Raw genomic sequence first — 18,913 nt, 5'->3', positions numbered from 1 at the left:
TTTTGAGTTGTCTATATTGGCTTCCTATCTGCCTTCAAAGAACTAGACTTCTTTAAAATGCTTAAAAAGCAAATTCTCCTTGACCATTGTTGACATCAAAAGGATCTTCAACAGTGGCCACATTAGATTCTTTGAGCATTCTTTTGAGAACATCATTTGCTCAAAGTCTACAGTTCCAAGCTGTGTGGCCCATTTTATTTCAATAATAGCATTTTGTCCCTCTGTTGTCCTTATCAAATTTTCTACTATTTGAATATAATGCTACATTAGGTTTAGAATCATCTATTGTATCTCCTCAATAATTTCTTTTCTTCAAATAGAAGAGTTGAAATCATATCTTCCAAACTTCTAGAAGAAAGTTGATTAAGAGTAAAGATTACATGTTGAAATCAAGTCTTCCAAAGTTTTCGAAGAAAGTTGACTAAGAGTAAAGATTACATTGCTGAATATAAAGAGAAAACTGTTTATTAAAATAGCTTTAGCATATTGATCATCCGCTATAGCATTGACCTTCGCTAGTTGTCGAAGAAGAGACATCAGATTGTTCATTGCTTGATGTAGTGGTTCCTTAATCTATTTTGAACTTGAAAAGTTGAAGCTTTAAAGATAATTTTACATTAACTGTTGTTGCTCCAAATATTGTATTCAAATAATCCCAAATTTCTCTAGATGATTTTACCAAATCTACATTATGTTACTTAGAATCGGAGAGGGCAAGACCAATAACGGCTTTGGTTTTACCATCTCTGCTTTGCCATTGTAGTATTTTACTAACATCTATAGGAAGCATAGTTCCACAAAGTTTCTTGATGGGGGAAGATGGGGACATGAGGTAGGTTTCGGGGATGGGGGACCAAGGGCCTAAATTTGGTGACGAAGAGGGGACAGCGGGAGGACGATGGGGAAGTGACGTTGATATAGAAATTGAGGTGAACTGAAATCTTCAAGGAAAAATCTACAATATAACATCTTTGTGAGTGCCCCATGAAAGGTAAACTAGTTTTCATGAAGTTAAGGGTTGCAATTAGTATGTAGTGGCATGTGCCATAGATAAAGAAACTCGACAGTTCCCTGATAGAGGTGGTAGAGGTGGTGGTGTTGTGGAGGGATGCTTCCCTCAAGTTCCCAAGTCTTGGAAACGTACCCCTACTAAGGATGTGGGGTTTTTTAGGGTGGACGCATCCGCTTGGAACAATGGACTAGGAAGTTTTTCATTTTCATTAACTTTTCCCCATAGATTCTTGTGCATCAAATCTATCTGGATTTTTCCTTTCCAGGTGTGAAAGTTGAAATTAAAATATTTATCTAAAGGAATTTCTATTTTCAAACTTTATAGAAAACCCAAATAATAAAATTTAAAATCTTCAAATCCTACCACACATTTCAACAACACCTTGGCTGCACATTGTAGAGAATCTTCCCATAAAACTTGGAAAACCTATATTAGAATAATATTATATTATTTTTATAATGGTCATCTTAGTTGTCAGCGTAAGTTATTTTTAGTCTTAGACTTAGAATAGCTTTTTGCTATTTTTAGCTTTAGTTAACTGATTGTTTCTTTCTTGAAACATCGTCTTGTAATCTCTATTTAAGGAGCCTTCATCTCCTTTGTTTAATATTGAATATTGAATTATCTGAACATGGTATTAGAGCGGGAGTCGGTCTAGGTTTGACTCCCTCACGAAGTTTTTTCTGGCGAATTTTATCAAATTCGTGGGTAGTTTTCATAGAATGTTTTTGAGGGTATTTTCGCAAGGTCTTTCAACCTGTTTTTTGTTTGTCGTTCATGGGTGATTTTTTCGAAGGGATTTTTTGTGAAAAATCACAGATTATTTTTTCGTGGGTTTTTTGTCTGCTAAAGGTCATGATGGGGGTCTTTCTTTTGCAACTGGGAAGTTTCTTATTCGTGCCTTGTGTCTGGTCGCTTGAGGGTTGCTGGGTGTGTTCTTTCTGCACGTGACTTTCTTTTCCGGGCCGCGTTGTTTTTCATTGCCTTTTTGAGGGTTTTCCATGCGTTTTTCGCTACACATGTTCTGTGTTTCGTGGAATTTCGTTCGCAGATTTTTTTGTGTTTCCTGCTTTCTGAGTGGATTGATTTTTTCCGACAGTTTTTCCAAGCAGCGTGATTTTCGCATTTTTCCGACCTGATTTTTTGGGCCTACTTTTGATTTTTTCCTCGCGTGTTCGTTTTTATGCTCATGAAAAGGTATTTTAATGGCGACTTTCGTTGTGGGTGTTTCTTTTGTGGCCGTGTTTTTTTGGACAAAATTTTCGTGCGATTTTTTTTGGCAGCAGTCGACACGACTGTGCGCAAGGTTTTTTGCCGCAAATATGGTTATTTTAGCCTATGTGACCTATTTTCCTACACGTGGTTTTTTTTGAGCCCTGTTCATGGATTTTTTGCGTGATCTCTTTGTTTTCTTCGACAGATCTAGTTTTTTTTTTTGCAAGGAGGTTCAAGCAATCTGGGTGTTAGGGTTTTCTAATTTTTGTTCTTAAAAAATGAAGAAGTAATGTTTTGCCATGCACAATTTTTTCTTGGTGGGTTTTGTTTGTTATTTCTCTTCAAGATTTGTGTTTCATCTGTACTTCGCGAAGGTGCTTGTTCGTGTGGGATTTTGTTATTCTTGGGTTTTTATTGTTTTTTCCATGAAAACAATGATTTGTAACTTTACTTTTCAGGGTTTGACTTTTTGTCCACCAAAATAGTGGTTTGTTGGAGTCTGTTTTTGGTCGCACTTGGAGTTGCTGGGGTGAACATTTGCAAACGTGGTATCTTGCAGTCTGTTTGGGAGTTGCTAGGGTGAACAATGCTCAGTGCTCATCTACAAAAGTTTTTGTGGTTTTTGACAAAATTGTGTTAGTTGCTCTTAAGGAGGGTTTGCCGATTTTTCCTCAAAATCGTGGTTTCAGTTTTCTTTGACTTAGTAATTCACATGTAAGCGTTACATCAGGTTGGATGAATTTTGGTACTCTTGGTCATTAACATTCTTCAAATCTAGGGAGGGTCTTAGTAGCAGTTGATTGTTCTAAAGAGAAGGGGCAACCTTCTTGAGTTTGTGATTAAAAAAATCTATAGTGTCTTCTATAGTGTAGTGAGTACGATGACCATTAAGGGAGGGTATTAGAATAATATCATATTATTTCTATAATGGTCATCTTAGTTGTCAGCTTAAGTAATTTTTAGTCTTAGAGTTTTAATACCTTGTTGCTATTTATAGCTTCTGTTTTAGCTACAATTAACCAATTGTTTCTTTTTAGAAACATCGTCTTTTTAATCTGTATGTAAGGAGCCTTCATCTCCTTTGTTTAATATCTAATAGTGAATTATCTGAACAACCTAGTCATCGTGCAAAAATGGTCTTAAAACTTGCAACAAAATTTGGAAAATTGTCATGCCCTAGCCATTCAAAAACTCCACAAGTTTATTAAAAACCATTGATTAAAAAACTTGTGGGTAAAAACCTTGGATGACTCCAAAAGACTCATGAATCATCAAAAACTTTAGAAATCTTGTGGAGCAAGTTTGGAAATGGAAAAAGTCCCAAGATTATCGAGCATAAAATGTTTCTTGATTTGTAGAACCCTAATCGTGGTTTAAACACATAGTTCCATAGAGTTTCCTGATGGGGGGACGTGAGGACAGTGAGGGGACAGCAACAGAGTGGCAATGGGGAAGCGACGTTGATATACAAATTGAGGTTAATTGAAATCTTGAGGGTAAAATCTACAATATAACATCTTTGTGAGTGCCGCATGAAAGGTAAACTAGATTTCATGAAGTTAAAGGTTGCAATCAGTATGTAATGGCATGTGCCATATAGAAAGTGACCTGACAACATCTTTGACGTAGGTGGCAGAGGTGGTGGTGCTGTGGGGGGATGTTTCCCTCAACTCCTCAAGTCTCGAACACGTCTGCCTACTAGAGACGTGGGTTTTTTAGGGGGTAGACATCCCTATGGAACAATGGACTAGGAAGTATTTCATTTTCATTAACTATTCCCATAAATTCTTGTACAGTATATCTATTTGGATTTTTAGTTTCTAGTTGTGAAAGTTGAAACCGAAATATTTATCTAAATGAATTTCGATTTTCGAAGTTTATAGAAAACCCAAATGATAATTTGTAAAATCTTCTGTTGATTGTAACTAGGGTTATAGGGGTTCGGATTGCCTTAAGGCAACATCCGAACCCCCTTTAGGACCGGGTCCTATCCTAGGGTAATGTGACCCTATCCTATTCACAATGCCACGCTATGCTAAATACATGCCATTTAACATTGGCGCCAAAAACCAAGGAGGCCGACTTACATTTCAAAGAATAAAAGATGCATATAAATAAATGACAATTTGCAAGTCAACCACAATCATCAAGTTCAATCATATACAAAGGCGATTTAGCTCTGCTGTGTGAATTCTTAAGAAGGGTGCGAACTTAAGGAAGAGTGCGAACTTATTCAGCTTGGTGCGAAATTGTCCAAGAGGACACAGTGGATTTTGATACAAGTCTTTGAAGCATACAAGGGACAGATCTGATATGTGAAGATCAGATTCAAGCTAAGTATTGTACTTATATTTAGAGGAGAATATATAATCTGACCTGTGGGTCTTTCATGCTGGGTTTTTCCTCCTTGGAGGTTTTCCCAGGGTATGCTTGTTTGTCTACTGTTCTATTTCTGATTTATGTTGGCTTATTAAATACTGCAAATCTCATTACAATCTAGGGCACAATTAATCTATGTTGGTTTACTAAAATACTGCAAATCTGATTACAATCTAGGGCACAATTAATCTATGTTGGTTTACTAAAATACCACAAATCTGATTACAACCTAGGGCATAATCAATTATATAAATCTGATTAACATACCTAGGGTTTAAAATTACATCTTCAAACCCTACCACACAGTTCAACAACACCTTGGCTGCACATTGTAGAGCATCTTCCCATAAAAGAAAACTAATTGTCACATTTGGAAAACCTAGTCATCGTGAAAAAATGGTCCAAAAACTTGCAACAAAATTTGGAAATTTTTCATGCCCTAGCCATTCAAAAGCTCCATGTGTTTGTAAAAATACCATTGATTAAAACTTTTGGGTAAAAACCTCGGATGACTCCAAAAGACCCACAAATCATCAAAATACTTTAGAAACCTTGTCAAGTAAGTTTGGAAATGTAAAACGTCCCAAGATTCTCAAGCAGAAAACTTGTCTCGAGTTGTAGAACCCTAGTTGTGGGTTAAACGCATAGTTCCACAAAGTTTTCTGATGGAGGGATGCGGGGATGTGAGGACATGTTTTGGGGATGAGAGGACCAAGGGCCTAAATTTGGGGACGGCAAGGGGATAGCAGGGGGACGACTATAGAGTGGTGATGGGGAAGTGATGCTGATATTCAAATCGATGTGAGTTGAAATGTTTAGGGAACAATCTAAAATACAACAACATTGTGACTGCCCCATGAAAGGTTAATTAGTTTTCATGAAGTTAAAGGTTGCAAAATATGTAATTGCACGTGCCATATAGAAAGCAACCCAACAATGTTTCCGATGGAGGTGACAGTGGCGATGGTGGTGTTGGGGGATGTTTCCCTTGTTAACTTTAGTACTTTCAGATTAGATGAAACTCAGAAAATCAGAATTTGTTTCTAACTAGGTTAATTAGATTTATTGGTTTTCAGATTTAAGCATAGTAAGAAATGAATGCAAAAGAGACAAGACAAAGTTACCCTGGGAAAACCTCCTAGGAGGAAAAACCGAGCCAGAAAAGATCCTCAGATCTGATTATGGTTTTAGATTCAATTGACAATTACACACTTATCTGGAGTATAGAAGTTGCAGTCACAAGGAAGATGATATAGAAGACTACACAGCTAATTTGTTGACAGTGATCATGATTTACAGTCCTTCTAACTTGTCTTGCTGTGCATGCACCTTTCAACTAGTTCACAATCCTTTGCTTGAGCCTTCAATGGAGATCCCCGTCTTTGATGATAACTTGTGATCACAAATTAGATATGCTGCACATACATGGAGTTCACTGTGATCACCAATTAGATCTGCACATACATGGAGTTCGCTGTGATCACCAATTAGATCTGCACATACATGGAGTTCACTGTGATCACCAATTAGATCAGCACATACACTGAGTTCGCTGTGACCTAACTGATAATCTGCTACCTATGAATGAAGTTCGCTGTGATCTGCTGCTTGCAAAGGAGTTCGCTACCCAAGAAGGATATATTTCGCATTTACTTGAAACTGCATTAATGATATTGTGAGAGGTATATGTCTTATTTATAGGAGAGCAACCACTCCTAATCAAGTCGGCTTATGATGAACTAATAACCTTTAATTTATTTGCATCACTTTAACCGAAACCCTTTATTAGATAGGGTCGGCCCTATTCATGTAAGCATGTTATCTTGCACGTAGCGTGGTATTGAGGAGTAGCGTGGTGTTAAGGAATGCGTGATGTATAGGGCCCAACCCTAAGAGTGGCGTGTGGGATGAGAAGGGCCTAGCCCTAAGAGTAGCGTGTGAGAGGAGAAGGGCCCAGCCCTTGGCGGATTCCAATGTTGCCTTAAGGCAATTGGAATCCGCATTCTACCTAGTTACAATCAACATCCCTTAGGTGGCCAAGTATCAAGGAAAAATCTATCTCAATTTTTCTACTTGTGCAATCTTCCAAAGTAGAAAAACAATGCGCTCTTAATAGTGAACAACACAATTAGCAAAGGACCAACACAGTTACCAAATGAAAATAGTTGCTTGTGATTTTTCCCTTTTTTCTTAAAAAAATAGCGAATTTATGTAGGAGCAAGTGTAATTCTAAGAGAGAGACCGATGCGAGTTGTAAAATAAAAACTCATGCGATTTTTCTTTGAATAGGTTTGAAATTTTCATCGCTTAAATCTAGGGACAACTTATCAAGAATCCCAATCATGATTTTCACAAAAAAAGAAAGCCATGTTTTTTGTTTTTAAAAATCCTGACACTTGTGATTAAGAGACAACCCTACCCTTGTAATGGACCCTATAATCTAATAGCTTCAGGCAAATTATTAGTCTATCTAATTCATGTAGGCCAATAATTAATTAAGGGAATTAAATACTAATTATTTAATATTATTCTATTAAGTGTACATGAATAATATTATTTAATTAATATTTAAATGTGACTTAAAGAAATTTTCTAAAATAATAAAGTAAGTCACTTTTAGTAAATTTCCCTCTAAAGATTTGAAAGTCCAAACTTATAAAGAGAGGGAATTTCACATTTATTTAAAGTGTTTTAAAGAAACTTTCTAAAATAATAAAGTTACTTTTTGTAAATTTCCCTCTAAATATTCAAAATTCAAAATAGAGGGAATTGATTCAAATTTCTAATTTCTAAATTTGGAGGGATCTTATTGAGAAGATTATAAAAGGATGATTGTGGAGCCAAAATTATTCATTTTGATTTGATTTCTCTGTGATTGTGGCTAAGAGCTCTGAGAGTTGAAGGTTTGAGGGTTTCAGTGGTGAGACTTGTTGTGAGGTATTCACACATCGCCCCATCGCAAATGGGGATCCCCACTTTTATGCTTTCTAGGTTAGTTGTCTTGGCTTAGTTGTTAGTTGTTGTCAAGTCTTTATTAGCCTTTTGTTTGTAGTTGCTCAGGTGTTGATCAAGTCTCTTTCTTAAGGATGAAGTGAGGTTCAACACTCCCTTTGCCCAGCCAAGGCACAATCACTTCCACTTCTCCTAGCACTATTAGTGGGCGTCCAAACCCGATCTCACTCATTTTCATCTCTCATCATTGTCGTCCCCATTTCCCCCTTCCATCTCATCACCTATACCCTTCACCTACACTACCCTCCCCTACCTTTCCATTTTTCCTATCATATCCTAAAACTTCATTCACTATCCCCATATACCCCATCCTAACCTCCTTACCCATCTACCTATCCTCATCACCTATCCTAACCCCATCAATTATAGCCTTTACCTACCTTATTTCCCTAAGCTTGCCTCTACCTCATACCCATTGACCTATCCATTCATTACCTACCACTCTACCTCCTATCCCTATCCCATCTTAACCTACCTTCCATTTCCTGCATTTTCTAACCTACCACCCTACCCCCCTTACCCTTTTTACTACCCCTTATATCTCCCGTTCCATTTTACTCACCATATATCCTAACTCCTTTCACCAACCCCTTTTACCTCCTACATCCTAAACCTCCTCACCCTATGTATTTCCTACCTTCCATCATTTTTATCCCTTATGTCCCCCTTTCCTCCAACATCCCATTCCCCCCTCTTTCTCCACGTAGCTGCTACCCTTGACATTTCCTACCACTCCCCCCCTCATATTTCTCTCCACCGTATCATATCATCCTTTTGGGCCCCACACACTAAAAATGGAGAATCAAATAAGATTTTTAAGGACTTTCCTTGCTGGGACCCATCGAGGTTTAGCTTGGGGATTTTAAGTGTTTTTAATTACCATGCCACATATTGCTTGGGCTCCACCAAATCTGAAGTGGAGATTTTTAAAAAGGTTCTTTCAAGGCATAGAATATTTCATTCTTTTCCCTCTTTATCGTATTACATTACTTGGGCCCACAAACTTGAAAGCTGGAAGTTTTAGAAGTCTTCACATGCCTTGCCACATCATTGCTTGGGCCCCCCCAACAAATTCTAAGATGGACATGAGATGAATGAACATGATGAGATGCATTGTTTGACATACTCATCAAGGATGGAATTGGTAGTACAAGGAAAGACCTTCTTTTGGGATGTTCCTAGGCCAGAAGCTGAAGAAAGCAATTTTAGTGTACCCGAGAGAAAAGATCCTCTTTCAAGTTTCTTGTGGATGATTGAAAATCAGCTTGTTTTGAATGGTGAAATGCGTTTAGAAGGCATAGTGCTACCATTGTGGTGTAGGATTCACAATGCACCTCATTCCGAATTCACTTGCCCATTGTGCGAAATGGGTATCAACCAAAGAAACGGGACTCGGGACTCGGCGTCAAACTCGGTTGGACTCGAGAAAGCGAAAAATTTGGAGATTTTTAAAGATTTAAAACTTGTTTCAGACACCCTTTATTGAATACACCTTAAAGACACAAAAACATAATCAAACTTGGCTCATTTGATTACATACACAAGTATACATCAATCACATAAGCATAAACGCAAATTGTAGCTGAAGAAAATAACAAACATAGATATATAAATATTGTCAAATGTATACAATATTACAAAACTCATGGAATAAAAAATCCATGTCATCATATGATCATCAAAAATGTTTCATACAAATACCAAGGGTAAATAGTAAATACTAAATACAACTACAAGTGTACAAGCCTATGGCTCAGAGGGCCATGCACCCTCTCGCCCTGGCCCCCTGTGAAGGCGTTTAAAGTAGGTCTTGGATGAGTCAGCAGCCATAGTCGCTCCCTGTGACACCATGCCATGCTCACCAACATCAGGAACAACTGTGTCATGCTCACCAACATCAGGAACAGCTGTGTCACTCTGAGTCTCAGTATTTCCTGTCTTTGCTCGTGCTTTTTGCTCCTCCTCTGCCATGGCTATAGCGACAACCTCTATATCTACCTGGTCGATCCAATGAATGTCATCATCACTAAATACAGCTGTAGGAGTCCTAGGAGCTGTCTGATTCTCATTGGCCCACTTTGCTTCAAGATCAACCTCATCTAGAATGATAGGAGACATGTCAACTATTGCATTCTTTCTCATTCTCAGGCGGAGGTTGTAGTGAACAAAGACGAGATCATTCATCTTCTCCACAGGTAATCTATTGCGCCTCTTGGAGTGTATGTGCTCAAACATACTCCAATTGCGCTCACAACCTGATGCGCTGCATGGTTGGCTCAAGATGCGAATGGCCAACTTCTGAATATTTGGTGTCTCTGGGCCAAAAAAGTTCCACCAATGACCTGAGTTTGAAATGAGAAAAATAAATAAAATCAGTCTCACTCATGAACTCATTTAACAAGTTACAATATAGTATTGAATAAAACTAAAATTAAGCCTTACAATTTATTTTTACCTGGCATCATAGTTGTCCTACCGTCTTTGGCGACATGACGAGAGAAGGTCTCCCCTTGTGCATCTGAGAACACTTGTAGCTCTCGAAAAAGGTCTATCTGAGAAGTACTAGCAGGTCCCATCTTCTCCATGATTGCATATAGCCCATTAAGGACCTCCACATCAGCCTTGAAAGAAGGGATAAAACGGAATGCCGGATTTAGATAATACGCTGCCGCATGGATGGGCCTATGAAGCTAATGATGCCATCTCCTATCAATGATCTCCCAAATGGGACCATACTTGCTCTCATCTCGTCCATAGACGAATTTGATGGCCTCTTTCGCCCTATCCATGCCCTCATATATATAGCCCATTGCGGGCTTATCTCCATCCGCAATTCGCAACAAAACCACCAAGGGCTTAACAAACTGCAAAATTGAAAATATTGTGTAATTTAGAAAAATGAGCAAATAAGAGAATACATATAATAAGTTATAAAACATGAAGTTAAATTGTAGAATTTATAAAAAAATTACCTTCACTATCTCATCACAAGGGACCCAAAAGCCTTGCTCATCAAAAATGCAGTCTGCCATATCTTTCCTTGCAGGGGTGGTAGCATAGGATGAGGAAGACCACTCCTCACCAACAATCATACGTCTCAAAGCAGACTTAGACCTAAGCATGGACTGCAATGTGAGGAAGTTTGTGGCAAATCTTGTGATTCCTGGACGAGCTAACTCCTTCTGCTCTGTGTATTGTCTCATAAGAGCCAACACCCATGAATGATTATATACAAATTTGCAGACATTTCTTGCCCTTTCTACACATCTCTTGACCCATGGGATTTTTCCAATATCCTCCAACATGAGGTCAATGCAATGAGCAGCACATGGAGTCCAAACTATAGATGGGTGCCTCTCCATCAATAGTTTACCTGCAGCAACATAATTTGTTGCATTGTAAATTGTAATTAATGGAGGTACAAACTACAAGATAGTAATTAATTTGCAAACAAAATTAGTTTGTAATCAAAAGTTTACCCTCAGCAACATAATTTGCTGCATTGTCGGTCACCACCTGTACCACGTTCTCCTCATCCACATCTTCAATCACCTCCTCTATCTTCTCACATAGGTAGGTGGCATTCTTGCAATGGGCGGAGGCATCAATGGACTTGATGAAAACGGTGCCCCTTGAAATAAAAAAATAAAGCTAGGTCAATGATCATTCAATAAACCATTAGATAAAATATAAAAAATTAAAGACTATATGAAACTAAAATTAATCAATCACTTGCGGAAGAAACAAGAAAATTAAGGAGAGTTCTATTTCTCCTATCCGTCCAACCATCAGTCATGATGGTGCAACCTTTAGTGCTCCATATCTGGTGGCGTTCATCTAAATCCTTCTTCACATCATCCACCATTTGGGACAAAATGGGTCCCCTCAAATCACTCTCACTAGGGGCTTTGAACTCCGCCCCGCATATGGTAATGGCATCAACCATTTGTTGCCAATAAGGAGACTTGTCGCAAAGAAACTCAATGAGATAAGTTAAGTATAAAAATTCAATGAGATAAGTTAAGTATAAAAATTAAAACAATCAAAGCTATCAAACATAAAAGTTCGTAAAACATTCATCTTGCTACAAAGAATGGAATACAACTGTAGCTCCAAAACCTACCAACTGCCATTTTAGTAGCATCATGGACCTCCTTGTTCCAACCCATGCCCTCAAGCGACGGTTGGGACCTAGGAATAGTGCGAGGCACAAAGAAGGAATCCAACCTAGATTTACAAATCCTAGGTCCAATGGTAGCACTCCCACTACAACTACTAGTGCTAGGAGCATGAGAAGTGGCGGTGGCACTGCCACTTATAGAAGCAGAAGCAGAAACGGAAGCACCAAAAGTAGCAAACTGAGTAGGACGATATGGAGGTAAGGAATAAGGGCCTCCAACACAACCTAACTGTGTCCCTCTTCCTAAAACTGTCTCTCTCCCAATGGCCGCTCCTCCTTTTGTTTCTTTTTCCTTTCAATCTTCTCAGCCATTACATAACATTCACGTACGGCCTCAGGGACTGCTTTTAGGCATGGTTCGGCATCATGCCCACGCACACCAACAATATGGTATTTCAGCCTATATATACCTCTATGGGCAAAACATACATTTTGTTTGCCCCTTTCCTTGCCTTGGAAAATCCTCATGATATTTCCAAGCAGGGTCCTTTCTAATGGGGTGTCTAGAAGCTGAAGTAGACATTTTATGATAGTTTTGTGAAACTTGAAGTTGAGGCAAATAATAAAGTGAAGTTTGCTGCAATAAAACATTACAAATACAAAATAAAATTGATACATATTACATACATTCAAAAAAACTAAAGTAGAGTTTGTCAAACCCTACTTAAAAAAAAAGAAATTTATAAACCCTACATAGTACAACACTAAACTACATACTACATGCTACATACAAACATACAAAAATTTTTGAAAGATGTAAAACTTTCAAAATAAATGAATAGAAAATGGAATTTTTGCATACAAGAAACAAACTAATCTTCAAAAAAAACAACCGTACCTCTTACAACAAGCTTGAAACGAGCTGCAAAGTCTTCCTATTCAACTCTTGATGCATCGAATCGAAACACAATGCAGCTCCAATGTGACAAATTGAAGAAAACTTGAGCTTCCTATCCAACCCTTGTTTTTCTTCCCAACTCACTTTACTCCTTTTTTTGCAAGTGAATGAAATGAAAGTCACTTTTAGGGATAGAAGATAATTAACATAAAAAAACAGACTTAAAAAAACTTTGCAAAATAATTTTTTTTTGTGTTTTTTAGTTGGCTTGACGCCGGCCGAGTCCGGGGCTCGGGACTCGCCGAGTTTGGCGAGTTTGGGCCAAACTCGCCAACTCGGCGAGTCTGGCGATTTTACTCGCCAGACTCGGACGAGTCGGAGTCTGAGCCCCTTGGACTCGCCGGGCCTAACTCGGACTCGGACTCACCGAGTCTGGGCGAGTCCCATTTCTTTGGTACTATCAACCAAGTAAGATACCGGTTTGGGATGCCAGCCTTATCCGAAGAAGAGTGTATCGCGAATAGATCATGGAGTACGTACCTTGCAGCTGAATTCAAAAGAACATATGAACAAGACATTGCTATATCATCAAACAACGTAGAAAAGCAATTACACGTTAATACCACAAGTTCACTTGATGATCAATGTATTGCAATGACTAGCTCACCATGCCTTGCACCTCAAGAAGAGTATAATGGAATGAAAGTTGAAGTGGTTGAGAATGCTCAAATACAGACAACTGATGATCAAAATGTTGAGCAAACAATAAAAGAAGAAGATGACTCATTCCTTGAAGAATTTTCATTCATGCTACAAAAGGAGATCCTTGAGAAAGAGATACAAGAAGTTTCAAAAAGCACTCTTGAAGAAGACAATCAAGTTGACATATTGAATGAAGAGCTACAGATCATCATAAGAGAGCTCGAGTATGGAGAACAATTCGAGGGGGCTCTCAAAGATTTCATTACTCTCATACTATTCGAGGGGGCGTTGGAAGATCTCATGGAAGAGGCACAAATGCAATCACTGCCAAAATTTTTCAAGACAAACAAGCTATTGTGAGTGATGTGATTCATCATCACCCCCGGCATCCCGAGACAATGCTTGAGAATGAGATACCACCAGAGATTGTATTTGGTCAACTAGAGGAGACGTTTGAAGTTCAATCTATCAAGGAGTCCTTAATTTTTGAAGATATGCTCATGGAATTTCATAAGGATGTATGGTTTATGCAAGATGCCATTGAGAAAGTAAAGAAGGCTGAGCTATTCGAAGGGGCGCTCAGTTTGTTTCAAGAAGAGTTTGCAAATCAGGATCAACATGTTGCAAATGCTCGTGGAATGGTACATCACCAATGGCGATCTCTTGAAGCAGTTGATGATCTCGCTTCCAACAACACACTGAACGATGAGCAAACACTTCCATTCGAGCAAGCACTTCCACTCGAGCATGAACGACACCAGGCTGTCTCTTTCCCTACTCTCAATTTTGATAGTTATTATGAATTTGACTACGGGGGTTTTGGGAAAACAACTTGCATTTGGATAAATCATGGTCCTGATGAATTGCCTCAATTGCTTATTCTACATGCGGAATTACTTGAATATGAGAGATGCATGGTGAGAGCTTGCTTTTCTGTATTTAAGGATGAATTTGCTCGACTGCGAACCATCAGCTTTGCCATGCTCATGTTGCACATATTGAGAAATCATGTAAAGTCATGTACATATTTCGCTTCTTTGAGTCGTGTTAAGTCTAGGAGTCTTGTATATAGCTTTAGAGTAGGTTTTCTTTTCGTGTGTTTTAGCTTAGAGGTTTTGTTGAGCCTTATTGTTAATTTGCCTTGAGTTATTTGACTCATGATCTTGAATAGCTCATGTAGTTTAGTTATTTGCTTTCTTTAGTTTGTTTGCTTTTGGTTTGCCTTAGTGTGGCGTGCTTTAGCTTAGTCTGCTTTGGGTTTATCTTGCTTTCGAGTCGGTCAGTTTGCTTAGTTTAGGTGTCCTAAGTGAACCTTCAATTGTGAGAAAGGCGTTTGCATTGTATACTCATGGGCTAGTAAAACTTTGGATTTTATGTTCGGTTCATTTCTTAGATGTCTGTTCATGAAGGTAGTACTATTGCAATCTTTACATTTGTATATGATTTCTGAATGTTGACATATAACCTGCAAGTGCATTAAGGTATCAATCTTTTCTAAGGAGCAAACTGTGGAATTCAATACTTGGAGGAAGGATTGAATTTTTTTGTCCAAATTTAGTCAGGAATATTATAGTGGTATCAGAGCCATGTGTCTTGCCAGCCAGTGGGTAAATAATCAAGTAAATGCAGCAAGAGCAGATTGATACATCGGGAAGAGCCACATATACAATACACCAGACGAAGACCAGTTAATCAGCTGGAGCAGCCAGAGATTGAAGAAGAGTTTAACACTAAATATCTTTTCATGGAGGGAATAGCAATGGGAGACAGGCAGGATCCTAGTGTGATGGCGATGTTGAATGATCTGGCTAGGGGTCAACAACAACTGGTTCAAACCCTCATTTGCTTCATAGAAACAATGAGCATCAACCAAAGGAATAATCAAGAGGGTAATCAGAACAATGGTAATAATGAGCATGGCGGGAACCAAGGAGAGAGTAGCAATATTAATGCACTTGTGAACCAATTCTGGAGAGCTAGTAGGATTGCTCCTCGATCATTGATGCCAAACTTGATCGAGGCACCTACTAGAGAGTGAGCTGGACAACAAGGAGGAGGTGAGGATTGGAGGGATTATGTAAGGAAGTACCAAGGGTTGGGCGAAGAATTTCATGCTTCAATGCCCTTGGCTCACTTTTGCAACATTAAATATTGAAACATGCCGAGAGCTGAAAGATGTTGAGGGCACAATGGTGATTTACAACGAAAACTGGGTAAGCTATCCATCTCCAGCTATGATGGTTCTGGTAAATGTTCCGCTTGTGCATGAGTTCAAAAGTTATATACGTATTTTCAGCTTAACCCCATGACTGAATTGGAAGCAATAAGTATGCTAATTTACATCTGGATGGGGAGGCACAGGAGTGGTGGTATCACGGATTGGTCATGCTTGGGCATAGCAATATCATCTCTTATGCTGATTCCATTCAAAGATTGATCAACAGAAATATTATAATAAATTTTATAAATAATTTAGAACTATTAATATTTAACTAATATTAACATTAAAGTTTTTCTTAAATTTTAATACGAGTTATTGATAAATTTCTTTTTTGAATGATTTTGTATTGAACTTTATGTTTATTAAATTGTATAATTAATTTTAAAGTATTAGTATTTGATTTAAATTAGTGTTAAGGTTTTATTATGTTTTAATATGAGGTATTAAAATATTAAGTGGCTTACTCTTTTTGGTAAAATTTAGATGATTAAGGATGTCGTTTCTACTAATCCAATTTATCAACTTTTATGCACACAATTAAGAAAGAAGGCTTGGAATAGTTTAAGGAGCATTTTAAAAGATTTTAATGGGAAGGATCAAAAGAAAACAAATGGATCCTTTTGGTTGGATGATACATGGTATGCCGAGTGAAAGATAATGGGGGTATTGGAGAAAGGCAAATAGAAAAACAAAATAAGGCATTGGGAGAAAATCTAATTTGGAAGATGTATGCAAATCTAAACATAGGGTGGTGTCAAATTTTACAAAAGAAATATCTAGTTTCAGACAATACATCCTAAATACTAACAAGCTCGAACTCTTGTCATGGCTCTCACATATGGTATTTCATGTTGAATTGCTGCCATCTCATCACAAATCATATCTCATGGGTTGTAAATACTAAACAATGGTCAGAATGCAAAATTCTAGGTGGGTTGCTTGAACGTGTTTGTTCCTTTAATGGATATTTGTGTGAGTGGCTATGCATAGAAATGCATTGCTAGAGAGTCCTACAAAGTATACATAAATGATTTTATGGAAGATTCTCCATCTAGTCGAAATTGGGATTGGGCATTGCTAAATGGCTTGCCACTACCGACATCATCTAAACATTGATGGAAGATGGAACTGAATGGCCTCTCAAAATATTGGAGGGCAAAAGGACTCTCCAAAAGGTTGGTGCCTTCTCATGGACAAATAATTCATAAAAAGATCCTTATAGGAGATGGACCAAACAGCACCATCGGCATTGCTAAATGGCTTGCCACTACCTACAAAGTATACATAAATGATTTTATGGTTTGCCATTGCTAAATGGCTTGCCACTGCTCTCCAAAAGGTTGGCTTGCTAGAGTCCTACAAAGTATACATAAATGATTTTATGGAAGATTCTCCATCCGGTCGAAATTGGGGTTGGGCATTGCTAAATGGCTTGCCACTATCGACATCATCTAAACATTGATGGAAGATAGAACTGAATGGCCTCTCAAAATATTGCAGGGCAAATGGACTCTCCAAAAGGTTGGTGCCTTCTCATGGACAATAATTCATAAAAAGATCCTTATAGGAGATGGACCAAACACCACCATCGGCATTGCAGGCCCCTCTTGGTGTGTATTATGAAAAAAGGAAGTAGAAACTGCTAACAATATGCTTATTAGTTGCCCCTTTGCAACTCGTCGTTGGGACTAGTTACATGTAGCTTGAATGGGTATGGTGCCATGCCAAATGATATCTACAACACACACTTTCATATGCTGGCCAAAAGCTCAGCCCTCTGTGTGGAAAGGCATATGGGAGTTGGGTCCTTCCCTCCTATTCTGGGAAATCTGGAAATAAAGCAATAACAAGATATTCAATGAAAAAGAAATTTCTGTGGAAATGGTAATAGAGAATATTGAGAAAGGAATCTACGAAGTTGTAAAGGTCATGATGTATTTTGAGTGTCTTGAGGATGATGGTGAGAGAAAGCTAGTCATAGATGGGTGCCTTTATCCATTGGGAAACAGAGTCTTTGAATTTAATTAAACATGTAACGATTGAAACCAAGGTCACGCCTTAATCAGTACAGCACAAAAGATTATGCCTTTTAGAATTCATAAGCATGGTAGACTCTACACATACATTTTAAGAAACAATAGGTGGTTGCAGAATATTAAGTGAGTCTACTTAGTTATCCATGAACATACCCATACAGTTCCTTTATTATGTTAAAAAGATACCTTGCAAGGGCTTTGCAAGGATTTTTCAGACACTAAACAACAATATCTAGAAATGTATACCATACATAAGGAGACACTCAATTAAGGTTGATTGTGTTGCTAATTATTCAATCTTCAAGGTTACAGATATTACAAATTGGGGATAAAATGAAATCATTACAATACCAAAATTACAATGGTTAGACTTGGAAACTATGAACCTTTGGGTTCTGTTGTGTTTATTCTTCTATCTGCTATGCTCCTCTCCGCTCCAAAAATGTTACCCTCTGATCTCTCCTCAAAAAATTGCCACCAATGCAGATATATCCACAACTGAAAGGCGTATCAGTTGGTAGAAGACCATGGTGCAGGAAGAAATCTAAGTCGTGACCTCACCAATACTTTGTGAGAATGTGTGCTTTGCAAATCCAATCTGACCACCAAGAGGCATGAAAGAACATTCATTTTGACCACAACCATACTTGAGCATTGATGATTGATGGGTTTGAGTAAATATGGGCATTGTTATTTTCCTTGGATCCATGGAAAAATGCATTAAAGATCATTATGGAGCCTTCCTGGAGTAAAATTTGGGTAGTTACGGATGTGGTTGCATGTTGATGGTATTGTAGAGGGAGTGGTTGTGTGTTAATGGCATTGCAGGAGGAGCCATCTATTCATGCTCTCTCTCTCTCTCTCTCTCTCTCTCTCTCTCTCTCTCTTTTTCTCACTCACACACACAGACACACAGACACACACACACAACCAAACAAATGCTGTAGTTTTAAATCAACTCTGGGAAATCTAGGGAAATTTCTAGGGCTTTTTTTCTAAATTTCTCTTTGTGACTTTCATGCAGCTCTGTCAAATGGGCATTCAAAGACTTTCAGTTGCAGATTCTATCACTCGAGGTCTTAAAAGAGGCAGTGTATCCTTAATAAGTTTTTAATTTATTTACAATGAATCTTTGGTTGTGTATTGCGTACAAAGCTTTACAGACTAGTTGTCTTGATTACAAGTTACTTGATGATATCTTCTAGGGTGTGTAGCCATTTCTTTTCTTTACCATGCATATTATTTTATGACTTCATGTTTCTTTCAAATATATAATATCTGTTTTTTTGTCTCTGCTTCTATTCTTTAACAATTTTTT

At 38.0% G+C, this 18,913-nt stretch overlaps 1 protein-coding gene across 7 annotated transcripts in view; it reads left to right on the top strand.

The window, feature by feature from the left end:
- Positions 1-18,913, top strand: part of LOC131047875 (BEACH domain-containing protein B) — a 273,465-nt gene that overhangs the window by 125,431 nt on the left and 129,121 nt on the right. For all 7 annotated transcript variants that reach the window (XM_057981681.2, XM_057981678.2, XM_057981679.2 and 4 more), the window contains one exon: positions 18,620-18,688. In XM_057981681.2, coding sequence (XP_057837664.2) covers positions 18,620-18,688 — 69 coding nt within the window. The remainder of the gene's footprint in view (positions 1-18,619; positions 18,689-18,913) is intronic.

This window comes from Cryptomeria japonica, chromosome 3, assembly GCF_030272615.1.
Source record: "Cryptomeria japonica chromosome 3, Sugi_1.0, whole genome shotgun sequence".
NCBI classification, from domain to species: domain Eukaryota; kingdom Viridiplantae; phylum Streptophyta; class Pinopsida; order Cupressales; family Cupressaceae; genus Cryptomeria; species Cryptomeria japonica.
Note: the sequence above shows the minus strand (reverse complement) of the source record. Positions and strands in the feature narration are given on the sequence as shown.